We start from the raw sequence: 27,418 nt of genomic DNA, 5'->3' as shown, positions 1-27,418 counted from the left end.
GCTGCTGTGGAACTCAGGAATGTCTCCATTCCTCTCAGACTCACTCAGCTTGGATTATCTTCCATGTGTGCACTTTCTCCCCTTGCTTTCTTTCAATGAATCAGCCGGCTTCTCTCCTTTCATCCTTACCTCTCTCATCTTTCAACAGCTTCTCTAGTTCCCATTTTCTGTCAGCTTTCTGTACAGCAAACATCACCATTTTTTCTATGAATTTAGGTTTTAACATAAGATAGGAGGTGTAAGACTTCCTAGAGCCTCTGCTTTCTTTAAAAGACCTGGAAGCAGAGAAATCCTAAGGGCCCCATTCATGGGTTGGAATGCTTAAACAGGGCAACCTAGAAAATCAGAGGGGAGAAATAAACTGGAATCTCAAGGAGAGGATCATGTGGGAGGAAAGGGATTCTGCATAAAAAATTCAGTGGGGCTAGGCGGTGTCTCTGGGCTTCCTTATCCATAGTGACACCAGGACTAACTCCTGCTCCATCTCTTTTCCATTTCACTCCCTGATTCCATTTCTCTCATCCCCTGTTATTAACTGGAATGCTCTTGAGAGACATACACCTCATAGACAGAAGGACACATTCGACTCCAGGCTGAGGGGGAAAAGAAATCGAAGAGACCCACTAGAAAGGCTCCAATGGGAAACAGACAGGAGAAGTTTCCTGTAAATCTTATCTCTGGGCATAGGGATTTCCTAATTGCCAGCTTGCCAAAGCTAGACTAGAATTTAAGTCAGGATTAATAGGAAAATGACTATCTAATGGGAGTTCCATAAGGCTTATGTCATTCAGGAAGTCTAGTACTGCTCATCTAGGTTAAAACTGTGTCAGACCTAATCTTTTAATAATGACTATCTCAGAAAACTGACAATTGTAGTTAGCCACATCTCTGCATTAAATATTAGCATCCTCTTCTAGAAGAGGATTGAGGAACAGGAAACATTTTGTTAGTTTGGGCCCAGGACCTCTTCTCAGTTTTCCATTCTTCAGACAAATACCTCTACGTCCTTCAGCTGCACCTCTTGAAATAGATGTTTAAGTCCCCTTTTGAACCTGGGCAGGCCCGTACTGTTTTGGGCAGTCATATTCCCCTAGAACCAAGCTATCTGGACTGAATGAATTCTAGATTGAATAAAAGACCATTACCTCCCTCATCAGTGAAACCATCCTTTTATACACCTACTGTGCATGCGTGGGCATGCAACACAGGTACATGCCCCATCATGCCTTGCAAATAAATAGGGACACCCTATGTTAATAGAAGCAATTAGTAGGTCAAAATGCATGCCTGATATTTTGAGATAACTATATCCCTCATACTCAAAATGATTGTTTTATAAATGTTCTAAATATACACTGTCCTCTTCCTACTTCAGATAATCACTCAGATTAAGAAACAAGCTTTTAAGTATGAATTGTTTTCAGGTCACACAGACAAAATTTCACTTTCTCCTCTTCTATATCTGTGCTACAGACACATACAACATGAAGTATGTGTGAAATCCGGCAGAGCTGACAAGTGCATGAACTGTGGTCACGTATAAACCCAATCACTCTCCCGATTCATTAGTCACACGCTTACAAAAGTTGAGATGTCAGGATGTGTTCTCGGTTTCGTGGGATATTCTTGATAAGTAACCGCATATTATCATAGTATCAGCATCCCAAAAGTTAGAATACATAACATTTTCTTGAAACTAAAACAGGTCTAAGAAGAAATCCAATCTCTTTTCCATGGTTTGGAAGATCTTAAGTATCTTTCTCAATTAGCCATTTCCTGTGTTCAGAGATGTGTTCAATTAGAACTGACTTGTCTCATTTCCTTCCATGTCGAAGCATAATCTTTATGCACTATAATTACCAGGGCTTTCACCAAATGGAAGAGTATTAGCACCCAGCACCCAAGGGAAGGGTAGGGAGGACAGGAGGCAGAGAGACAGGGAAAATTATCTAATCACCTGTGAGCGGCACCTCCTTCCTTCACTTGAGTGACAACGATAGCGTGAGGTGAGCGCTTTGATCCTCGGCCTCCACTAACCTGAATTCCCAGCCCATCTGATTCTTTGAGCAGCTCCATCTTCCATATCCGACCAACTTCCTCCTTAGAAGAAAAAGCAAGCATTACATGAAGGATGTTGACAGACATACAGCGTCGACAGAGGAGAGCGGAGCTGTCACATCAAGCCAAATATCCATCACTTGTCAACAGACACTGCAGAAGAAAAAGCTGCTGTGGGCTGGACCGAAGACTGGCTGGCAGAGCCGCCCAGCTGAGCGAGCTGCCACAACGGAAACGTTCTGTCTGTGCCATCCCAAATGGAGCCACTGACCACAGGCGGCCAGGAAGGGCTTGAATGTGGCTGGTGGCAACTGAAGACTTGAATTTTAATTTCACCAAATTCTAATTAAATTTAAATATTCAAATAGCCACCTGTGGCTAGTGGCCAGGATATTAGACAGCCCAGAATGGGTGATTATTCAATTTCCTGACCAGGCTTCTGTTAAGTGAAGCTTCTTTTGCCCAAGATCCAGACGCCACTGTGCATATAAACACTAGGTGACTGTGGGATCCTTTTATTTTGGCACAGCCACTAATTAATAAAGGAAGATGAAAGGAATATGCTTGGGTTTTGGTGTCAGGAGACTTCAACTAGTTTGAACCTAGTTCTGCTATTTATAACTTACGAAAATCACCTAATGCAAAAATATCTGATTCCTTGACTTGAAGGTAGGAATTATTATTAATGCTTCTAGGATTTTTCTTAGAATTAAATAAGATATTTATGGAAACATGTAGCAGCATATGATCACCTAACAGATAGTAATAAGTGTTGATAGGTAATCATAAGAGTATCGCTTACTAGAAAAGCTTGGGGACTAAAAGTGTTTCAGAGTTTGGATTTTAAAATCTTGGAATAGGGGGCTGGGGATTTAGCTCAGCGGCAAAAGCGCCTGCCTGGCAAGCGCAAGGTCGTGAGTTTGGTTCCCGGTACCGGAGAAAAACCAAAAAAAAAAAAAAAAAAAAAATAAAATCTTGGAATAGTTGCGTACACGCATGAGATACCTTGGGAATGGGCCCCAAATCTAAATATAAAATTTATGTTTCATATACACCTTACATATATAACCAAAGGTAATTTCATACATCATTCTTAGCGCACCTGTGTTTTAAAGGTGATCTGTCACATGAGGTCAGATGAGAAATTTTCTACTTTTAGTAGAAATTACTGATGCTTAGTAATTTTCACATTTTGGAGCATTTTGTATTTGTATTTTCAGATTAAGAATGATATACATATGTGTGTGTTTGTATATATATGTATGTATGTGTGTGTATACATATATATATATTTATGTTAAAAACATCATATTGAATTGAATCTCAAGCTTCCTTAAAACACACAAATGATATCTGTGGTAGGAAAAACCAAAATAGAAAATGAATTGGTGACTCTGATGCTCACTGTTAGTCGATAGAACTGGTGACATTGGTCTGTACACTCCTTAAATAAATTTAAAATCCTTAAACGTCTATAAAAATTTGTCCTTAAAAAAACTAATGAAGGGGCTGGGGATCTAGCTCAGTGGCACAGCGCCTGCCAGGCAAGCGCAAGGTCGTGAGCTTGATTCCCAGTACTGGGAAAAAAACCAAAAAAAAAAAAAAAAAAAAACCCAAAAAACTAATGAGTATTTTTCAGCCATTTGATTACCATAGCTTTTCTGCTTTGGTTTGTCCTCTACTTGAATCTCTATGTCACTCTAAGGACATGAACATGCTTATTGAAAATTGTTGAGTTCTTGCAGATACTTAGCTGTTCAGAAAATGAGAGTAAAATCTTTAAAAGTGATTTATTTTGGGATCTTTCTTTAGGCTCCTCCTTGCTATTCTTTTTAGCCCTGGATATACGGGTGTGGGTCATAATATACTCTTCAACATATAAAGTAAAGGCCATCTGTTTTTTCCATCCACATGAATATCCAGTGGAACAGTGAAGGTCTATACAGACAATGCCATCATCTCCCAAGAAATAGGCAACGGGCCCATTCAAGCTGCTTGCAAAGAAGAAAGAATGTGAAGCATTTAGGAAATCTGAAATACACAGTGTCAGAAACTGAAATGAAACTTTAGGCAATATTGAAAAACCCAGATGTTGAGCAGTCGCTGATGTGCAGCAGTAGGAATGTCTGGGGAAATTATTACCAGACAGAAACCTGCTCGATCCTACACTTTTGCTAGTACAGTGCTGCTCGGTGGGGCTCCCCTACCCAGCAACGTGCAGCGGTGCCAACTGTCTCCTCCTTCCTCCGACCACAGACGAATGGAGCCTGTCTGGCCAAATGTAACTTCAGAAGCCACTGGCTTACCACAGTAGTTCGTGAACTTGTTGATGGTCCCTATTTAATCTAATCGGCCCACTTTGGACTCCATGGTTTTTGGTTTGCTGCCTCTGACCTCTGGAACACCTTTCTCCTCTCCATTCAGAAACACTCTCCCTGGTCTTTGGTTTCTCACAGCTCCACTATTTCTAAAAAGCCAGCCTTGGGAATCAGCCTCACTGCCAAGATGGCAGCTTTCAACACTACCAAATTAGGAGACTTGATGTCCTTGTAGATGCCACCAAAAAGAAAAAAATCAGGACATGCTGATTGGTTGCTGTCCTGGCTTGCTGTGTGTCCCATGCCAGCATCCCGGGCAGCCTCTGGCTGTCTCTGTGGGCATCGAGGTGCAGTTGAGACACGAGGGTAACACGGTGGTTTATTTCTTCCTGGAAAAGGTGACACAGTTCCCAGGTCCCTGGAGATGAGACACAGTGCTCCTTCTTCCCCTAGCACAGAAAAGCTGTGCACTTTCTCCAAAAGATCAGAGTCCGTTACTGGAGTCCAGAAAGAGGATACATTTGTTTTCAGCCCAAATTAGTAAAACTCTATCTACCCCGCTTCCCAGCTTATACTCTCATTCTTTTCCCCCTTAACTCTCCTCTTTCATTAAACAGAACATACAGGCATGGATCACAGAGGGTATGACAATACTAGATACATTCTTTCTTAATCTTTAAATGTTTTTAACAGTAGGATTTTGTGATGAGTCATGCAAAAATACATTCATGGGGGTAGAAAAACAGCTAAATATATATACTGACAGATTAGTAAGGAAAGTTTTCTTCAAGAGCATTCACATAACCACTTCACATCCTCCTCTGGCCCAACACACACAAAACTAGTTAAAAAAAAAAAGAAACCCAAATATCTAATACACATGGCTTCAGAGAGTGGAAACAACTGTGAATGCCTAATTAATTATTCTAGTAAAAAACCAGATCTTCTTCACTTTTATCCAACAACATGACTTCCCTCTACAATTAAAGTGAGAATTATAAGGGGATTGTCCAAAGAAATCAATGCAAGTTTTCTTTTTTTGTTTTTTTTTCTGGTACCAGGAATTGAACTCATGACCTTGCACTTGCCAGGCAGGTGCTGTGCCACTGAGCTAAATCCCCAGCCCCCCAGTGCAAGTTTTCTGTGACCAGAATTGTGGAAAGAATTAAGTTCATAAACCAAGGTACCATTTTATAAAGCAAGGCATAAGCAGCAAGCGGCAACTGTTACCAATAGAAATCATACAACTGCCAGTAAACATTCTATAGTACTTGTAAATTTAGTTGCCTATAGCTAAAGCAATGTTCAGTTAGAAATTAGTGCCTGAGATTTGTTAGGCTAGTGTTGGTACTGGCCAAAAACAAGCAGGCTAACTTATTTACACTTTAGTTCAGTCAAAACTGGACTCTTCTCCCTTCTGCTCCTGGCTTTCCCATCTCAGTAGGAATAGAACTATCATCTACTCAAGCTACAGAGGCCAGGCAAGACAAAAGCCCATGTGTGATCTTTGATTCCTTCTCCTATTTCATTCCCTACTTCCAAGCATGCGGGAGATCCGTAGGTTCTGCTTCCAAAATAGACCCCACAATCATCTACTTATGTTCTTCTCCACTGGCACCTTTGTCAAAGCCACTACATCTTTAGCTTGGGTGACCACAATTGCCTCTTACCTGGTTTCCTGTTTTACTCTTCATTTTCTACAGCCCATTGTTCTCCATTAAACATCCAGGGTGAATGTTTAAAAAGCATAGGTTATGCTACATTTAGCTTAAATCCTCCAGTAGCTTAAACACCTTGCAGACTGACAATAAGGGCCAAAACTTTGTCATGGTGAACATGACCTTTTGTGAGTGAGCCCTGTCCGCTGTCCTGAATCATCTCCCTGTGCTCAGGTTCTTTGCTCCTGGAAAACCCTACTGTTCCTGTTTTAGCCAGTTTGTCCTTGGGAACATTCTGTCCCCTGATTTTACAGGGCTGCCTGGCTCAGTTCAAGCACTGCTTCTTCATTGAGGTCTTCCTTTGCGGACACCCAATATCAACTAGCCCACGTCCATCTGCAGAGCCATTTTCCATGTCACCCTGGTTTAGTTCATTTATAATACTTGTCACTGCTGTATGTTCTGATTTGTTTACTTGCTTATTTATTGTTTAAGGCCTTCTTCTATGCTATAAATGCCATGGGATAAAGTACCTTGTTCCATTTCATTTACCAGTGGGTTTACTAGCAACTAGAACAGAACATAATGTATAACAACATTGTACAAATAGCACAGAATTAACAAGCACACAGTGCTTATACACTCATCTTATGTAGGGTTCTTTGCATACTGAGACTGAAAAGAGGAGATCCATGTGGGAGACCTGTGTGTTCACCAGGGTTCAATCTGTGAGCACCGGCTCACGTGAAGATAGACTGGACATTCATTTCTCTCTTACACTGGTTTAAAGGGCAGTGAGACTTTGTCAGCCTATTGAGAAAAAGCCAAATCACAACAAACTGGATGCTATGGACTTCGGTACTAATGTTGTCAGAGTGTTACCTTTTCCTGTAAACCTCCCACTGCGGTGTGAAATCACATGTGCATGTCTTCACTGAAGCCACTGTGAGGATTTATTTACTACCGCAGGGTGGCACATAAAGGGGACTAACTCACAGCATTTAAATGACCTCATTTCTGCTGGAACCAAAAATAACACTTTACAACAGCATCTTTGCCCCAAATGTGAGAAGACACATCAGCCAACTAGAATTTCATTGTGGTGAATGCTTTGACTCTCACTGCAAACCTATTCTGAGACTGTCTTATCCCTTCTCATGTAGAAGGATTGGCAAGAAATGAAAAATAATATGTGATCCTGTCAGAGCTGGGAGCCCCTTAGTTATCAGATCAAAATGTTCAAGAAAACCAAAAAACAGAGAGAAGGCAGGGAAACAGAAAAATAGAGAAAAGCCACAGGAGCCGAATGGCCTCAGAGCTGGGGATAGAAGAGCTGGGGATAGAAGAGCTAGGACTGGAGTCCACTATCTTATCTGGCATCTCTGGGCATTTTCATTAAAAAGATCTACAGAGCACCAACAGGTATAAGCCCCCGAGCTAGAATTGGTGACAGACAAATAAGCCCTGCCCTTAGGGTCTCCTGGGGACACAATGAGCCAAGTAGTAGCTGGAACACGTGGGACTCATGTGTCACCACAGACATGGCCGGGAGTACTGCAGAAGCCTAGAGAAGAGAGGTCTCACAGCAGAGTAGGGGGCAGCAGTGCTCCAGAGGCCTTCTAGAGGAAGGTGTCTCCGTCTCCTGGGAAAGACAGAAGCCAAGCTATTCTGGGGAAGGGGGACAGAAGAGGAGGAGAACCTGGCAGAAGGGGCAGCATCCACAATGGCTCAGAGACAAAAGAGAGCACGGTTTCTGGAAACATCTGCCGTGAATAGCCCAAACTGGGGAGGAGGGCAGCAGTGGGAAACAGGATATCCTGGACAGGTTTAGGACGGGGCTGGCCACCGTGAGCTCGAAACTTCCAGCTCCAGTGCCGTGCTCCAGGGAGGTGAGGCAGGCTGGCATTTAAGTTAATAATGGATCACACCTATTAACAAAAGCTCCATAAAATTCTTGAAGTGTGGGGTTTGGAGAGCTTCTGGATTGGGAATGGATCCTTATGCCATAGGGGGCATGTTTCACTTCCTTAGCAATAGAAACTCAGGTAGGGGGTCCTTGTGGTCCTCATCTGATGTACCTCTTAGACTGGCTGTTCATTTGTATGCTTTATCTTATTTTTTATTATCTAGTAAACTAGTTTATGCAAAAAGGACAAAAGTGGGAGGTAGAGACAGGAAGGTAAACAGGGATCAGATAATGAGGGCCTCAAATGACATGCCAAGGCATTTGGATGTTACCCTGAGGGAGAACAGACCTCAAACATATTCACAGATATACCTGGTGCTAATGTGAATACACTTGCCTACTTAGCAAATGCTGGGATCTTTTCCCCCTTTGTTATGTGACTATATTTTGTTGTATTCATTTTCACCATAAAGCATTACAAAAATACACATTTTATGTCAACAGACTTAAAAAAAATTTTCATCCTGAATGAATAATGGTCTTTGCTAGAAATGTAGTAAAGCTCCTTGAGCTTGTGTCTAAAACTGCTTGTCTATGTCCTAAGGGATTCTTAAGAAGATGGACCCAACTTTTAAAAAAGTGAGTTGGTTTGTATATGCAGTACTACCTTGGTCTACAAGTGCTTTTTTTGGCAAACAATTTGGTTTGCACACAAAAGCATTTGGTAAAATTTTGTTTTTGCTATCTAACTCTGTATGAGGTGATGAACATGACCTTGGCCATGTTTCCCATGGGAACATGGCCATCTTTTCCGGAACTGTGGAATGAATTAAGTTTGTGAACCAAGGCAACACTGTATATAATTATGTGGTAAAATTTTATTCCAAGATACCACTTTTCAAAAGAAAATATTTATTAAAAAGAGAGATGTTTCGGGGGCTGGGGATTTAGCTCAGCGGCAAAGCACCTGCCTGGCAAGCGCAAGGTTGTGAGTTCGGTTCCCGGTACCGGAGAAAAACAAAAAAAAAAAAACAACAAAAAAAAAGAGAGATGTTTCTTATTGCTCTGTTAAGGGAGAAGAGAATAAGGAAGCAAAGACGGAAGATTGATTTTAATGTAATATTTTCTTAGAGCAAAAAGTCCATGAAGAAGTACCTGGCAAACAAAAATGGTCTGAATAAGCACTATAGGCCTTTTTTGTAATTTATTAAGTCTTTATAGATATATTAAATCATTAATAAAGCAGAAATGGAACAACACTGACATGTTTCATCTCCCATTATTCAAATGAAATGGAATTTTTTCCCCCAAAGGCCTAAGAGTAAATAGCTAATTTCTGGTTTTCTAGAAATTCTATTTTAGCATGACCTTGGCTTCAACTATCCTAGAGTAAAAATGAAAATCCTCTCCAGCCCAAGAACCTAGGCAGCCTTTTATGAAAACCTCTTGGTTCCAATTTTAGTGCCACTGGGATGTGGAGGAAGATGTGAAGATTTACCGTGGCTGACTCTATCAATCCTGAGCAAATGTATTCAGTGAACGTACTTCAGGGGCGGAGAAGGGTGCTGAAATGTGCATGCCTGGGAAGGTGTGTGGTCCATGCCCGTTTACCAAGACCAAAACATGAACCAGGGCCAATGATCCGTCTATGGAGTATGTCCACTTACAAAGAATGCAAACTTCAGATGGCCAGTTTTCCTCTCTATAAGGACATGCATTTCAAAAAGAAAATTGCCTCAAAAGCAATAGATTGAGTTTTTCACCCTTTCATTTATGACTCCTGGGGCTCTTTCTTTCTTTTTTGGTGGTACTCAGGATTGAACCCAGGTCCTTTGCTCTGAGCTACACTGTCAGCCCTTTTTATTTTTAATTTTGCTTTGAGACAGGGTCTTGTTGCTAAGTTTCCCAGGCTGGTCTTGAATTTGCAATCCTCCTGCCTTGCCTTCAAAGAGAACCGGTATTACAAGTGTGTACCGACATGCCTGGCATGGATATTTGATCTTGATCATAAAACTAGACAAAAGAACTTTGATATTTGTAGTCTTTAGGTAGTCTAATCCAGAAATTCAACTTTATGTTATTGTATTTAATTAAGATGAGTGGAAGGATGGCACTCACTTAGAAATGTGGTGGTAGGTTTTTTTTTTTCTTTAAAAATCATTTCAAAAAGTTTCCACTGTAGTCTAAGTTAAATTAAAGCCTGATATTTGGACTGTACATGTGATTCAACCTCCTTTGGTGCCATAAATCTCTGAAATAATTAAGGAATTGTGCCCTACCTTATATTGTTCACATTAGGTGTTTTGTGTATTCACGATGTAATCATTAGGTGAAAAAAATCATATCAAGATATGGTATTCACTAATAAGGATACCATTTTAATGTTTATTGACTTTAATCTGGGTGATATACATTATAATTTTTACTTTGCCCTTATTCCTTTTTGGAGGAGACTTGTAAAACAGAGAGAAAACTCCTTACAAGTGACATCGAGTTTTTGCTGTCATGTGTTTATGCATCCATTCCTTGACAAATTATATCTCCTGGGGTGAGGCTTTATGAGGCTCACCCAACTCCTCAAATGAACATAATCCCTTGAGATAGAGCTTATATTAGATTATTCTCAACTCATCCTACAGATTGGCTAAAATCCTGAAGTAATCCCATCAACAGGAGAATTTACAGTAGGTCCCAGGTACTTTTTTTCAGCATACAAAGCAGCACATGATACTACCGTGTCCGTTTCCTGCTTTCCCGACTGTCCCTCTCATGCCTAGAGACTGTCTCCTGAACCAGGGAAGAAACCAGTCTGCACCCATCCAGCGAGCAGCTGCTTCCTGAAGAGCTTGTAGAAACAGTCGCTACGAGGATGCTTGCAGCAAACATGTTTACCCTAAGAAGTGTAGCTCTGATACGAAAATGCTGGGTATAATGGGGAGACCATGGCAGGCAGGCAGCTCACCCATCACCAGTCAGAAAATATCACATCAGCTTTGCCATTAGGCAAAAATAACTGCAACCATCACCACTGGATGTCACATGTCAGAGGTTTCTGTGAAGCTTCCAGGCCTCGCTGGAATTTATCAATGTAATGTCATGATACCATGAAAATATCACTGGTTCTGACCTGTTAAAACCATTGGTGAATTCCTACCATCTTGTTTGGTGAAGCTCTGTATTGTTTCTAATGTTTTTTTTTTAAATTATCTTTTATTCTGTTTAATGGTTTGATCAATCTTGTATTCTTATATCTGGTAATCTGAGCAACTTTTGAAGATAACAATATGTAATATAACAACTGTTAATTCCTATCATTTTGCTGTGAAACCCTGTATCATTTTTGTTTTTGCTTTGTTTTGTTTTTGTCAATGTTGTTGTTATTTTATTATTTTTAAAATTCTCTTTATAATAAAAAAAAAGCATGAGTGGGCATGGTGGTGCATGTCTATAATTCCAGCATTCAGGAAGCCAAGGCAGGAGGATCACTATGAGTTCAAGGCCACCAGGGGCTACATAGGGTGAGTTTGAGGCCAGCCTGAACTACACAGAGAGACCTTGTCTCAAAAAATCAAAAAATAAATCAATAAAAAAAGCAGATGAATCGCGGCATGTTGGATACTCTTCCTGTATAATACTGAGGCTGTGATGTTTGTACTATCAACTGCCTTAAAGTAGCAATTTCCCTGTGACAGCAGTGATGAAAAGTGATGCACTTGAAGTGCTTCATCTGGGCCTCATCTGACTCAGATTTTACCGCAGAAGGCTTGGCTTTTCACTTATTATCCTCTGACCAGCTCTGTACGTAAGTAGAACAAAATGACTTGAACTGTTTTTGTTTGTTTGGTTTTTTTTTTTTTTTGGTACCGGAGATTGAATTCATGACCTTGCACTTGCCAGGCAGGCACTGTGCCGCTGAGCTAAATCCCCAGCCCCTGAACTGTTTTGTTGTTATTATGTGATCTTATCATTTATCTTGACGAATCTATCGAGGTCTAAGTGAAAAGTCATCTTAGAAATGTTTTCTAAATTTTAAAAGCAACTTCAGATCAAGTTTCTTTTAAACTTTGGGTCCCATAATCAAAGCAAACCTTACCCGAGGCAGGCAGTCACTGGACTGGAAGTCCGTCTTCCCAGCTTTGGAGAAGCGGCGTTTGTCACCGCCTGCGCCCGTGGTCACAGGAGCCTCTGTCTTTGGAATTTGAGGCTCTGCCCCTTTGTCTACTTCTGACCTCTCCAGATTGGGTCCGGCCACGTCCTTGAGAGAATGTGAGCCATTCTGTAGCTCAGAGCCGTGTCCGTTTCCGAGCTCAGGGTCTGCGCTGCCATTCTCCAGCTCAGAGCTGGGATCGTGCGCCAACTCACAGCCCGCGCTGTTCTTGGACTCCTCAGGGGCCTTGTTGGTGGGAGGTCTGGAAATGACCCCAAACTTTCTTGTTCTTTTTCCCTTCTTCGAAGTTTGGTCGCCCAGCTCCAAGGTAGGTGTCTCTCCTGGTTCCGAGCTATTGCTGCCGTTGCCATTGTAAGTCGAGTGGGCTTTGTGCTTGAAGCGCCGCAGCATGATCAGGTAGATGAAGCCGCCATTCCAGCACTGCTCAGCCAGGTAACTGCAAGGGACAGACAGCGCCATTAGAGCAGCCAGTGCCGCAGGTGCACCAGTGACTGGGAACCTGGCCCGCACATCCAGTGCTAGGCTTCCTAGGGAGCTCAACGCTCAACTGTCTTTTCATGTGTTTTTTTCCGGTACCGGGAATCGAACTCACGACCTTGCACTTGCCAGGCAGGCGCTGTGCCGCTGAGCTAAATCCCCAGCCCCTGTCTTTTCATTTGTGTAACTACTGACAGTAAGATGAGCCCCCTAAACACACACATACATACACAACCCCAATGAGCTGGAAGTTACTGAGGTCCCCTGATCACGAGTAAGGGAAGGGTTTTTGGTCAACAGACTCAATCCTAACATATCATTAAAAAAAAAAAATTATTTATTTTTGTAGTACTAGGCTAGAACCCAGGGCCTCATGCATGCTAGGCAAACACTGAGCTACACCCTCAGCCCCTAGAAAAAATTCTTATAGGAAGGCTAAGTTCAAATGCTCTACAGCACAGGAGGGTGAGTATGGTCAATAACATTTAATTTTATATTTCAAAATAGCTACTAAAGAGGATTTTGAATGTTCCCGATGCAAGGAAATGATAAATGTCTGAGGTGATCTGGGCATTACACATTGTGCACGTGCATTGAAATGTCACCCCGAACTCCATAAATATGCATAATTATGTGTCAACTAACAATAAAACAGGTTTTTAAAAGATGAGGCATAGGAGCCTGTCTGGGCCTCATGGCGGTCTGGAGGAGTTTATAAATTGCAATCCCAGGGAAAAGTTATTGGAATTCTTGCAAGTAAATGCCAATCTACCACTTCCAATGCAACCCATGCAAGAATAGAGACAAGACATATCTGCAGTTTTGGGGAGCTAAGGGGATCTTAAATCCATTCAGAACAATGGCTGACTGGAATGAAGGTCATGGCCCAGGGCTGAAAACAGGTTTTATTAATTCGTAAAGAGGGGAGCGGCTTGGGGTTGAGTGACTGTGAGAACAGCAGGAAGTAGGTGAGGGCTGTGAGCTGGGCTAGGTAGGAGGCACAACAGCACCTCTGCAATATGCAGAGAGGTCTGCAGAAAGAGTACTGGATTCTGGTAACAGGTAGCCTCTAAGTTTGGAGGAATCTGCATAACACAATTTGAGGAAGTATCTTTTGAGGAAGTATCTTGTGTTTGGGGTCTGCTGCCTCAGCTCGGATGTCTAGCTTTAATTGCCCTGGGACCTCACTGCCTCTTTCCAGATGCTCCAGCCAACAGCATTTCTCGGTCTAGTTCAAGCTTAGTAGTAGGGAGCAGTAGGCGGAACATCACAGACTATTACTTTGCTTCAAAGGCTACCCATCAGTGTCCGGCTGGACCCATTTGCATTGCTTAAAGCCATTTCAGGAGACTGAGCATTTCCCTAGCCAGCTCTGTGCATCGCAGTACATGGAAGTAGGGCAAAGGTGACCAAACTGGAGGCAAATTGTCTCCTTCAGGGGGAGCAGGCTCAGTGGTCCTCCACAATGAAGGGCTTGGTTAAAGCAAAAAAAATAAAAAGGATTCTTTACCCCTTCTCATTTACTCTCATTTACGCATTGCTTGTATTTTCTCATCTATAGACTTCTGGTGGGATAATAATACAAGTACCTAGGGTAAAGAATACATAAAATGGGTTGGGGAAAATGTAAAATTCTGTTATTAGGCCAAAAAAAGAGAGTCAACTTTATAACAGTCACTTCTGCCCCACAGCATCTAAACTGACCAAATGTACAACCCTGATACGAGGCGTGGGTTGTCTGGGGTTAAGCTGTAACTGGCTAAGCCAGCGCTGGCATAGAATGAGTGTCAGGTTCCTAACCTGGTCATGGTCGTAGCTCAGGCAGTTCACAGCACACATAGGTGGTCCTTTCTGTTTGAGCCTCTCTTTAAGAAGAGCACTGACAAAATAGACACAAGAGACCAGGACAAAGAAGGTTGCTGGAAATTGTGTCAATCAGGAACATTTGGGGAGTAAGGGACACTCAGCCTGGAGAAGACAGGGCCAAGGCCAGTTGCCTCTTTATATATTTAAGGGAGGCAAATATCGAGAAGCAGGAAATAATATGAGATAATACATGTAAAGCGTGACACGTGATAACTGCTCCAGAGTGTAGAGGATCCCAAGAAAATAAAACATCAAATGAAGTAATTAGCAGTATTCAGGGTGCCAGGTCATTAAAGCTTCAGCAAACAAAACACTTGGTCAAAGTCAGGAAAGAAAGTTAGGCTCGGTGCTGGAGATTTAGCTCAGCGGCAAAGCACCTGCCTGGCAAGTGCAAGGTCGTGAGTTCGGTTCCCGGTGACGGAGAAAAACCAAAAAAACCGAAAAAACAAAACAAAACAAAACAAAACAAAACAAAACAAAAAAAGAAAGTTAGGCTCAACTGTCCATTAGTGCCATCCAAGATAAAGTAGCACAGATCCCCAAGAAGCCCAGGGAAATGCTTTCACCACTGGAATCTTGCCACATCCTACACACCACTGGTTCCCAGACAGTGTCAACAACCAAATCTTTCATAAATTGAACCTGCTTCTGGTCTTCTTATGTCTATAAAGAGAAGGTCTAGGGCTATACTTGGTACCTTCCCAAGTGTACAAAGCCAGGGGCTCTCCATTCAGGTGCGATGCTGACTCTAAAGAAATGGGGACTGTGGGTAAAAGATGGCTTTCTGTGATCTTGTCACCAGGGAAAATCAGATCTGAGTGCTGGGGCAGTCAGACGTGGGAAGGAGGCCAGGTTACCATAGTCCTCTCTCACCATGAGCTGTCACTTAGGTAACAGACAGTGGAAGGGGCCACTGTACTTGAAGAGGTGGCCAGCTGTGCTGGATGCCACTGGAGTCTGGCCTGAAGGCACACAGTCCCTGTCCCTACAGATCAGAGCAGTGACAGTGCCTGTCTTAGGGGAGAAAAGAATAATTCTCAATATTTGCCATGCAGGAAAGTGAACAAGAGAGAAGGGACTCAAACAGCAACCAAACCTAATAAAAACTCTCTTTGATGCTGGGCTATATATCACAGTGGTGAACTCACACACAAAAAAACAAGTACAGGAAAAAAAAAAAGATACTGTGCAGGTCTCAGGCCATTCTGTGAAATACAGTAGGAGGAAGAGGCATGACAAGCCATTCACGGAGGTCTGGAAAATAAAAATTAAACTTGGTTCTCAACACAATCATCCTGAAATGTTTAGATTTTATTTCTTTGAATTGTGTATTTTTTCCAGACTGGAAAAGCTCTTGTAAGAGTATAAAATCTGAAAATTAGGCAGCCAGGTTGTAAGGGTTTCATTGAGCAAACAACTTCTAGTTAGAATGTTATACATGCTCAGATGTTATGAAAAACAGTGTGGGACAGTAAAAACAGGGCAAGGTACAAAGTTAGTTATCCAAGTCCTCATTCTGGTTTTGGCCCAACCATGTAAAATAATGACATTGTACAAGATGTCCATCCACTAATGAATGGATAAATTGCATCATATTTATATAGTGGAATATTACTCAGCAATAAAAAAGAATGAATTATAAGCTATAAGATGGGTGACACTTGGAAACCTGATGCTAAGTCAAAAAAGCCAAACCATAAAAGGTTGTATGTTGTATAATTCCATTTCGTATATGACATGTACAAATATGCAGACACAAAGTGATTAGAGGTTTCCAGGAGTTAGAGGAGGAGGGAACTGGGACTGACTGCTGGGTAGGTAGAGGACTTGGGGTGGGGTGTGTGATAAGAATGTTCTGGAATTAGTGGTAATGAGTGTATAACATAGAATATATGTTAAAACCAACTGAATTATACACTTTAAAATGGTGAATTTTATGTTAGTTAGCTTTCAACTGTGGTAACAAATATGTGGCATAATCATCTTATGAAGAGAAAAGGTTTCATTTGGCTTATGGCTTCAGAGGTTTTCAGTTCATGGTTGCTTGGCTCTGTTGCTCTTGTGCCTGTGGTGAGGAAGCACATCATGGCAGTAGCCTGCAGCAAAACTGCTCACATGATGGCTGGGATGTGAAAGAGAAAAGAGGAAGGGATTGGGGCCCATACCCTGTTCCTGTGGGAGCTGAAAGGTACCTGTGATTGAGAGTGTTTTACTCCTGCAGGGTCCATACTTGGCAAAATTCAAAGCCAAGAGGAGTTTATATTTAGTTCAGTACCATCTCCTTGTCCTTTCCTTGCTTCCGGACAATAAATAAGACCTGACATCTTAAGGGAACTGTATGACAGGTTGTTTTATCCTTTCCTGGACTCTGGATTATCTAAGGTCAACCCAAGACAAAGGGCAATGAATGAATTATGGACACTGTAGCAAGTTGGTAAAGAGGAGATTTTTATGGAAGAGATAATCTTTTTTAGAATTCTTTAAATCAACTTAGGCCAGGTTAAAACCTGGACATCTTCAGGAGCCCTGGTGAGCCGCCTCCATGCCTCCCCCACCAGTGTATGAGACAGGTGGAGGTCTGGACACCTTCTGGGGCCTCAGTGGTCACATCTCACATCCCTGCAGGAGCTGGGCTGAACACCGGACATCTTTAGGAACCCCAGTGAGCTGCCCCCACACCTCCCCCCACAAGCATGTGAGGCAGGCAGAGCCCCAAAACCTTCTGGGGCCTTGGTGGCCACTCCCATCACCATCTGCACCCCTGCAGGAGCCAAGCTGAACCCTGGACAGCATCAGGGTTCAGAATCCTGGTGGCTGTGGCGACACCAACCTCACCTCTCCCCGACCAGTGTGGGAGCTGGACTGGGTCATGGGCAATGTCTGAAGCCTCAGTGACCACAACCTGTGCCCCCTCAACCCTTGTGGAAGCTGGGCTGAACCCTGGACAGCTTCAGAAACCCCAGTGAGCCTCCCCAACCGCTCCCTCACTGGCCATGGAACCAACTGAATGCAAAAAAGCTTCAGCAGCATCTGTGACCATACGTTGCCCCCACACACCAGCACAGGAGCCACACTAAGCATGGGGGACCTTCGGATCCTCACCCAACCACTCCTACATCATCATGGGAGTGAGGCGAGCTCCAGGGAACCTCTGGATCTTCAAAAATGATGAAACAAAGGAGCAAAGTGCAGTCTTAGACCTCTACCCCACCAAGAACAAGTCCAGGAGACATTGAAATAGAAGAGCCTGGAAGTCATATACCTGAAATTTCTGAAATGATAGCAACTGAAGTAAAGAAACAACTCCATCAGGCCACAGAAGACATCAGATCAGAAATAATCTCTCAGGTGAAAAAAGAAATGACAACAATAATTAAAGAATTGCTCAGCACATCCAAAGAAGATACTGATAAGAAAATAGAGCAGCATAGAAAACTCATGGAAACCTTGAATGCACAATATAGGAAAGAACTAGAATGCATGAAACAGATTCAATCAGATACCCATGAAATTAAAAATTCCATCAAAACCTAGCAAAACCAATTGAATAAAGCTGAAGATAGACTTTCAGACCTTGAAGATAGCATTGTCACTAATGAAAGTGAAAGGAAGGATCTCTTAAACAGAATAGGGAACCAGGAAATAACAATACAACAACTGCAAGACAAAGCAAAGAAAAACAATGTAGGATTAATAAGTGTCAATGAAACAGCAGGTGTGAACACAAATGACATAAAAAGACTATCTGCAGAAATAATAGCAGAAAATTCCCAAGCATGGAAAAAGAATTGGACATACAGTTAAGTGAAGCATGTAGAACTCCAATTAGCCATAACCAAAATAAATCTACACCCAGACATACAGTTATCAAGATCCCAGAAATTCAACAAAAGATCAGAATATTAAAAGATGTTAGAGAAAAGAAATAGGTCACCTATAAAGGAAAGCCTATCAGAATCATGGCATATTTCTCAACACAAACCATCAAGTCAAAAAGAGCTTGGAGTGAAGTATTTCAGGTACTGAAAGAAAATGACTTCCAACCCAGATTGATGTACCCTGCAAAACTATCCTTCAAAATTAATGGAGAAATAAAATATTTCCATGATAAAGAACAACTGAAGAAATTCATGAGCACCAAACCACCCCTACAAAGAGTTCTAAAAGGTATTCTAGAAAGATATAAAAAAGACCATAACTTCAAGAACAAAAAGAACCACCAAGCAGAGCAAGCAATTAAACAGAGGGAGAAAGGGGAAACCAACAGTAGGACAATAACATGACAAAGATAAGCTAACATGTACCAGCTATAACCACCAATGTAAATGGTTTCAATTCACCAATCAAAGGAAGCAGACTGGTAGAGTGGATTAAGAAACAAAATCCAACAATATGCTGTATACAAGAAACATTTAACTCAAAAAGAAATTCATAGACTGAAAATTAAAGGATGTAAAACAATACTCCATGCAACAAGAACCCAGAAAAAAGGGGGTATAGCTATTCTGTTTGCAGACAATGTGAACTTCAAACCAAGAACAATCAAAAGAGATAAAGAAGGTCACTACATATTTGTGAGGGGAAAACTTCAGGAGGAAGAGATAACAATCATTAACATCTATGCACCCAATACAGGAGCACCAAACTATATAAGACAAATTTTAACAGACATGAAAAATGAAATAAGCAGCAACACAATCGTAACAGGGGACTTTAACATACCATTGACACAAAGATTAGATGAAGTAGAAAAAAATCAGCAAAGAAATAACAGACTAAACCAAACTTGTGAACAAATGGATTTAGCAGAAGTTTACAGAGTGTTCCACCAAACAGTATTAGAATACACATTCTTCTCAGCTGAACATGGGGCGTTCTCTAAAATAGACCATATGCTAGCACATAGAACATGTTTAAGTAAATGTAAAAGAATTGAAATTATCCCATGCATACTATCAGACCATCGGCAGTGAAATTGGAAATTAATGACAAAAGAAATTGCAAAATCTCCATAAACATATGGAAATTAAATAACACCCTCCTGAACAACCAATGGGTCACAGATGAAATCAAAGAAGAAATTAAACACTATTTACAATCAAACAAAAATGTAGACACAATTTACAGGAACCTATGGGATGCAATGAAAGCAGTCCTCAAAGGGAAATTTCTAGCAGTGAACTCCCACCTCAAGAAAACAGAACGAGCACAAATAAACAATCTTATGCTGCAACTCAAGCTTCTAGAAAAGAAGAGCAAGTCAAAGCCAGAGCCCAAAGAAGACAGGAAATTATAAATCTCAGGACAGATATTAACACAATGGAGACTAAGAAAATAATACAAAGAATTAGTGAATCCAAGAGTTGGTTCTTTGAAAGAACAAATAAAATAGATAAACTGCTAGCCCACCTTATCAAAAAAGGAAAGAAAAAAACTGAAATACATTCAGTAATATATGAAAGGGGTGAAATCACTCAGATCCTGTAGAAATTCAGAAGATCATCAATACCTACTTTGAAAATATTTACTCTCATAGGATAGAAAACACAGAGGAAATGGACAGATTTCTAGATACATAAGAATTATAAAAGCTGAATGCAGAAGATATAAAAATTCTGAATAACTCAATATCAGCAGGCAAAATTGAAAATGTAATGAAAAACTTGCCAGTGAAGAAAAGCCCAGGTCCTGATGGATTCACAGCTGAATTCTGCAAGAAATTTAGAGAAGATTTAACACCAATTCTTCTCAAACTCTTTAATGAAATTGAAAGGGAAGGAATTCTCCCCAACTCATTCCTGGAGGCAAGTATTATCCTGATACCAAATCCAGAGAAAGACCCAACCAAAAAAGGGAACTACAGGCCAATCTCCCTAATGAATATAGATGCAAAAATTCTCAATAAAATACTAGCAAACAGAATGCAACAAATCATCAAGAAGATATACACCATGACCAAGTGGGATTCATACCAGGAATGCAGAGATGGTTCAATATACGCAAATCAATTAACATAGCACACCATACCAATAGAGCCAAAGACAAAAATCACATGATCATCTCAACTGATGCAGAAAAAGCTTTTGATAAAGTCCAACACTCATTCATGATAAAAACCCTACAGAAAATAGGAATCAATGGCCTTTACCTCAACCTGATCAAAGCCATCTATGACAAACCAACAGCTAACATCATACTAAATTGTCAAAAATCAAAAGCTTTCTCTTTAAAGTCAGGAACAAGACAAGTATGTCCAGTGTCACCACTCCTATTCAATGTAGTTCTGGAAATATTAGCCAGAGCAATTAGACAAGAGAGAGAAATAAAAGGATTATGGATAGGAAAGGAAGAAGTGAAATTATCATTATTTGCAGATGACATGATACTCTACATAGAAGACCTCAAAAACTCCACCAAAAGGCTTACAGATATAATAACCAAATTCAGTAGCATAGCTGGATACAAAGTCAACACTCAAAAATCAATAGCATTCCTGTACAGAAACAACAAATAGACTGAGAGAGAAATTAGGGAAAACACACCTTTCATAATAGCATCTAAAAAAAATGAAATACTTAGGAATCAATCTAATGAAAGAAGTAAAAGATCTATTCAGTGAAAATTATAGTACTCTGATAAAAGAGATCAAACAGGATTTTAAAAAATGGAAAGATATTCCTTGCTTATGGATAGGAAGAACTAACATTGTGAAAATGGCCATACTCCCAAAATTGTTGTACAGATTCCATGCAATCCAAGTTAAAATACCATTAGTGTACTTCACAGATCTAGAGAGAACATTCCAAAAATTCCTCTGGAACAAGAAGAGGCCTAGAATAGCAAAAGCAATCCTGGGCAACAAAGGAAAGGCAGGAGGCACCACAATTCCTGACTTTAAATTATACTACAAAGCTACTGTGATAAAATCAGCATAGTACTAGCAAAAAAACAGACCTGAGAATCAATGGAACAAATAGAAGATGCAGACACAACTACAAACAGTCAGCCACCTTGTCTTTGACAGAGGGACCAAACATCTTCACTGGAAGATAGTCTCTTTAATAAATGGTGCTGGAAAAACTGGGTTTCCACATGCCAAAGACTAAAACTAGACCCATGTCTATCACCATGCACTAAACTAAAGTCAAAACGGATCAAAGATCTAAATATTAAAACAGAAACACTCAATCTACTGGAACAGAAAGTAGGTAAAAATCTTGAAAACATAGGGGTAGACAGAGAGTTCATGAATGAAAACCAAACTGCATGGGAAATACTTCAAAGAATCAACAACTGGGATCTCATCTTATTGAAAAGTTTGTCCACATCAAAAGAAATCACCAACAGAGTAAAAAGAAAACCCACGAATTGGGAAAAATTTTAGTTAACTGTCCCTCAGACAAAGGACTCCTATCTAGAACATATAAAGAATTTTTAAAAATCAGACCACCAAAATTCAAAGATGCAATCCAAAAATGGGCATCTGAGATGAATATACACTTCTCAGATGAAGAGATACAAATGTCAAATAAATAATGAAAAGATGTTCAACATCATTGGTCATTTGAGAAATGCAAATTAAAACAACACTGAGATTCCATTCTCATCCCAGAAGGAATGGCTATCATCAAGAAATCATAACAAATGCTGGAGAGGCTATGGAGGAAAAAGGAACCCTTCTCCACTGCTGGTGGGAGTGTAGGTTGGTGAAACCACTGTGGAAATCAGTTTGGAGATTCCTCTCAAAACTAGGATTAGAAGTCCCACTTAACCCAGCTATTCCCCTTCTGGAGATTTTTCCCAGAAGAATTAAAAACATCATACTACAGTGATATATGAGCACCCATGTTTATAGCAGCACAATTTGTTATAGCTAAATCTTGGAAACAACCCAAATGCCTATCAACTGAGGAATGGATTAAAAAAAATATGGTATTTTTATACAATGGAATATTACTCAGCTATAAAAAAAGATAAGCTCAAGGCTTTTATAGGTGAACTAGAGACCACACTCATAAGTGAAATAAATAGGACCGACATGTATAAACATCATACTGTCTCCCTAGTGTAAGAACCTGAAAGAGTAAATAAACCCAAAACATACAATAGATAATATGAAAGGGAAAGAAAGTGCTCAAAGGAAGGAACAACAATTTTGCATGCAATCTAAGCAACTGATTTGAAGACAACCATATGCAATAGAACAAACTCTGGTGAATTTGTACCATCTTGTCTAGTGAAACTCTGTATTGTCTCTCATGCTTTTTAAAATAATTTTTAAAATTCTCTTTAATGGTTTGAACAATCTTCCATTCTCACATTTGGTAATCTGAGCAATTTAGCTGAAGATATCAATATGTAATATAATAACCATGTTAATTCCTATCATTTTGTTTTGAAACCCTGCATCATTTTTAATGTTCTTGCTTTGTTTTGTTAATGTCTGTGATGTTGGTATTTTGCTATTGTTCTTTTTTTACTACTCTCTTTATAATAAAAAAATAATCAACTTAAACCTAACGGCTCCATACTCCATATTCATCTGTATTTAAAAGATTTGCCTAACTTTTCCAGCACTTTGTGGCTACTTCCTAGGAACGTTATCCAATATTACAGTCTTTACACGAAACTTAAAATTAGTCTGTTTTCTGTTACTACAACAGAATATCTGAGGTTGAGATATTTTGTTTATATATTATAAACAAAAGAGATTTTATCCTGGCTCCTAGTTCTAAAGCTCAGGAAGTCCAAGAATGGATGGCCACATCTGCTGAGAACTTTATGCTGGTTTAAGAGGAGGATGCAGAACACAAAGCATGGACTCACTGTATAACAGTGCTTGGGATAACTCACACGAAAAGGGCACTGATCCATTCGGGGGGGCTCCCCCTCCTTCTCCCTCCATGACCCAAATGCCTCCCACTAGTCATCATCTCCCAGTGCTGCTGCAGTGGGGCCCAGCCTCCACATGAGCTTTGGTGGGGACAAGCCACGATCACACCACAGACAGTATCTGGGAAAGAAGAAATTGAATAGGATAATGTCATCCAAAAAATAAAAGGCTCCTCTTTATAAAAAGGTATAATTAGCCTTTTATGAAGTTCTCTATTACATATTTTTCCCTCAAATTTTGAGATTTTCCTGAAGCAAGGAAAATTATTAATTCAGTTAAAATTTCCTTGACTTTGACACTCCTAGGATGATCTTAAAGTGAAGAAAGATCAGTGTATCTAGAAACAGCATTCTGAATTCTGGCCTAGAACTTTTCTGCTGAATCTGTTACAGTTCTTTACTTCCTGTGGCCTTTTTAAAAACTCAATCCTTCCTCCTTTTTCTCTTAAAAGGAGGCTTATCCAAAGTGAAGTGTGAGCATCTCTTCCCTTCCATATGTGTTCTTGTAATTCTTGAGTCTGTATTCTTGGAGACTGGAAGGTTGGATGTTTGGAAAAACTGGAGGGATAAAGGTATCCAGAGTTTGAGGAACAAAAAATATGAGGAAATAGGAGATAAGAGAGTGGCAAACACAGGAGGGTGTTAGAAGTCCAAAGACACATTATCTATGTCTTGGTTCTACAAAGACAGGGTTTAAGGTAGTTGTACAATTTTGATATTTTGATGATTTTGCCAGAATCTTTGGAAGGAAAAATCTCCAGCTGCCTCTGAAAATCATCTTAGGCATTCAACCTATGACTACTATGCATGCCCGCACAGAGTATGAACTCATGAAAGGGTGCTGCCAAGATGAACCATGAGTGTATAGCTGTGTATAATATTTACAAATGTGTTAACCAGAGATCCGTCTGAAGCTATGAATCTGGAGAGTCCCAAGAAACAATGGGTTGAGAGGAAATCTTAAATACAGAGATTAATTTGCCAGTGAAGACTTGGCTGGGACAGAGGGAGACAAGTTTGGCCAGCTCTGTAAGAGGAGAAGGGACCCTGGATACCCAAGGACAATCTCAGGCTCTGCTTTCCAGTAACTTGGATAAGGGGTATACTCCTCAGATTCCACAGCCTTCCCCAATAAGTGTCAGACTCTCTTTTGGGGCCTCTGCAGGTGGAGTGTCTTTGCTGAGTACTGTGCTGTAACAGCAACATCCTTAGTGTGCTTATATGGCCTTTTCTGAAGATAAATCAATCTACTTTGCTATCATAGAAATGGAATAAGGCAGCCCTGACTAGAAGCAGGAAGAAGGGTTCAACTGCCAAAAGTCTCTGAGAATAGGTCACAGCCTAGGCATAGGAGTGGATGTGACAACAACAGTGTATTCCAACTACACTCAAAGAAGCAGACTGGGAAAGCCAATTTCCACTCCTTACTTCTATTCAGCAGAAACGGCTGGGGCTCAGCATCTTTCCCCTCCTCTCCCTTATCTCGAACCTGGACAGTACAGTGTGAATCAGTAAGTATGTTCTCTTTTCTATGAAATGTGTTCATTTAATTAATTTCACCATAAAATTTGGATCAGGGAACACAAGTTGACAGTGAAGAAACAGGCTAATACGAAGTCTGTACAGTCCCTTCTTATTCATGAGGGATCTGTTCCCATGTTCCAAGTGGATGCCTGATTAAACGACTACCCTGAATCCTATTTATTCTATGTTTTTTCCTGTACATACATATACATACCTACTCACATACATATATACTCACTCACTTTTTCATTTAAAGGAAGTACTTTATAGCTTCTGTATGGCATCTCTGAATTTTCATCATCGCTACTCTGATGCTTTGTGGCCATTATAAGTAAAACAGGGGCTTCTTGACAATCGCTGCTGTACTACAATAGCTGATTTGATAGCCAGGATAGCTAGGTAAGTAATTAATAGGTGAACAGTGTACACAGCATGGGTGTACTGGATAAAGGGGTGATTTATGTCCTGGGTGAGGCAGAATGGGATGACAAAAGATTTCATCATGCTAGTCAGAATGGTTTACAATAATAATTTATGAACTGTGTATTTCTGGAATTTTCCACTTAATATTCCCAGTCTGAGGTTGAGTGCAGGTAACTAAAACCTCAAAAAATGTAATAACACAGGGATCGGGGATTAATGATATTTCTGTGTATAATAAGCTGTCTTTCATCTCTGATCCCTGAGTTTCATGTCTTCCACAAGCATCCGTGAAACCATGCAGGCTAACTTGGTATTTCACCAGTAGAGTAAAATCATAGTTCTTGACATACAGCAGGACAATTATAACTGTTCTTGCTTCCCAACATGAAGCATAATAAAAAGAGCTCAATATTTTACTCTTGACACTAGTAATTAGAAACATAAGTCAACATGCTTGTTTTAAAAGAAACTAATATTTAATAAAGTATTCTTTAAGGTTCAGTCAAACAGAAGAAAAATTACACTAAAAAGAGTAAGAAATAAGGCAGATACTTCATGCTATGAGTCTATAGCACTCTAAATTTAGGGTGTCAGTCTCTAAAACAGCAGCTACATTTGTGTCCACCAGTGTTAAATGTACACTCTTCTGTCCTCTCCCAGCTTACACCCTGGCTCCGGCATCCACTGGGCCTTTAGATGCAATATCCTTGCACGCAAGGGGCGAGGTGAGTGCAATGTAGGGAAATATTGGCCAAAAAGCAGCAAATCATAGGACCAGTGGGAAAAGTTATTTTGATTTCCATGCAATAAGGTGTCACTGATTTTCCCATTTACCTTGAAACTCATATCTTAAACTAACAAGGGTGACTTAAATTCACAACCCTTATAGTAAATTATCTTGAGTGCTGGGGATGTATCACATGTTTTGGCTCCAATAAAACTCACTGAAAGGATATAGGGGTATGGAACTTTCTATCACTCAACAGTAAGCAATCTAAACACTCTGTTTTCCTCAAAAGTTTTCATGTACCTCATTTCTGCATGTATCAATAAACACTTTTTAAAGTATGCATATGCTTTAGAAACAGAAACACAGAAGCAAAATTAAGTACAAAATGCCTGATCGACAATGAGAACTGATCTTGTAACGTGTAGTGTAAAGATACCGGCCATAAAAAGAGAATTTCTAAGGTTCTATTTTCAAATGATTGCATTTCTTTATTAAATTACTGTGAGTGGACCAGGTTTTGTCACAGCTATGTGAGATCAATCTGCGTTTATACAGACTCAAATTAGAACTCCAGCTACACAGCTTTGCCAACATACCCTGATGGTGTTTGGTCACATTTTCTCAGTTTGGGAGGCTGGGGGTGGTGGTGGACACAGGGAGAGCTGGCAGAGTCAGACTTTGCTATATGTGAGTGAATCAATCTCACCTCACTGGGGAATTGATCTGCATCAGATAACGAACACGGGAAGCATTTCGCTTTTTTCTTGTGGCCCAATGCTATTCTTTTCTATTTATAAAGTTACCACCTGCTCACTGCATATCCACTTATCCATGCTTTCATCCAACACACAGTTAGCTACTATATGCCAGGCACTGTTTCAGGCACTTGAGGGTACAGAGATGAACAAAACAAAGGCTCCTGTCTTTGTGGAGCTTACAGTCTGGCAGGGGCACACAGATGACAAACAACAGACCTATTCAAATAAACATCCAACTATAAAGTGTGTCAGAAGGTGAGATGTGCTGTGGACAATAGAAAACACTAAACAGGATAAAGAAGCTCAAGTATGCCAGGCGCTGGAAAAGTCTGGTTGAAAGTTTAAACTGTGTGGCTAAGTCATCCCCTTGGGGAAGAACACCCTGAGCAAAGCATTGAGAGAGGTCAGAGAGTTGGCCATGCACACAGCTGCCCGGCAGCAAAGCATTCCAGACAGAAGGAGCAGCAAGTGGTAAGGCGGTGAACTGGAAGCAGGCCCGGCCTGTCAGAGGCACAGCAAAGCGGCCTCTATGGCTGGAAAGGAGTGTGGAGAAAGTAATCTGTGAAGCCGGAGAGGTAACAGAGACCGATTTCCGCAGAGCTTCATGTGAGCATGCTGCTGTGAAGACTTTGTGCAGAAT

At 40.6% G+C, this 27,418-nt stretch overlaps 1 protein-coding gene across 4 annotated transcripts in view; it reads right to left on the bottom strand.

Moving 5' to 3' along the window:
- Pdzd2 (PDZ domain containing 2) overlaps positions 1–27,418 on the bottom strand; it is a 374,195-nt gene that overhangs the window by 91,566 nt on the left and 255,211 nt on the right. For all 4 annotated transcript variants that reach the window (XM_005386151.2, XM_005386153.2, XM_013514972.1 and 1 more), the window contains 2 exons: positions 12,034–12,544; positions 1,958–2,100 (listed from right to left, as the gene is read on the bottom strand). In XM_005386151.2, the coding sequence (XP_005386208.1) occupies positions 1,958–2,100; positions 12,034–12,544 (654 nt within the window). The remainder of the gene's footprint in view (positions 1–1,957; positions 2,101–12,033; positions 12,545–27,418) is intronic.

Source organism: Chinchilla lanigera, unplaced genomic scaffold, assembly GCF_000276665.1.
Source record: "Chinchilla lanigera isolate Chin_1 unplaced genomic scaffold, ChiLan1.0 scaffold00025, whole genome shotgun sequence".
Taxonomy (NCBI): Eukaryota; Metazoa; Chordata; class Mammalia; order Rodentia; family Chinchillidae; genus Chinchilla; species Chinchilla lanigera.
Note: the sequence above shows the minus strand (reverse complement) of the source record. Positions and strands in the feature narration are given on the sequence as shown.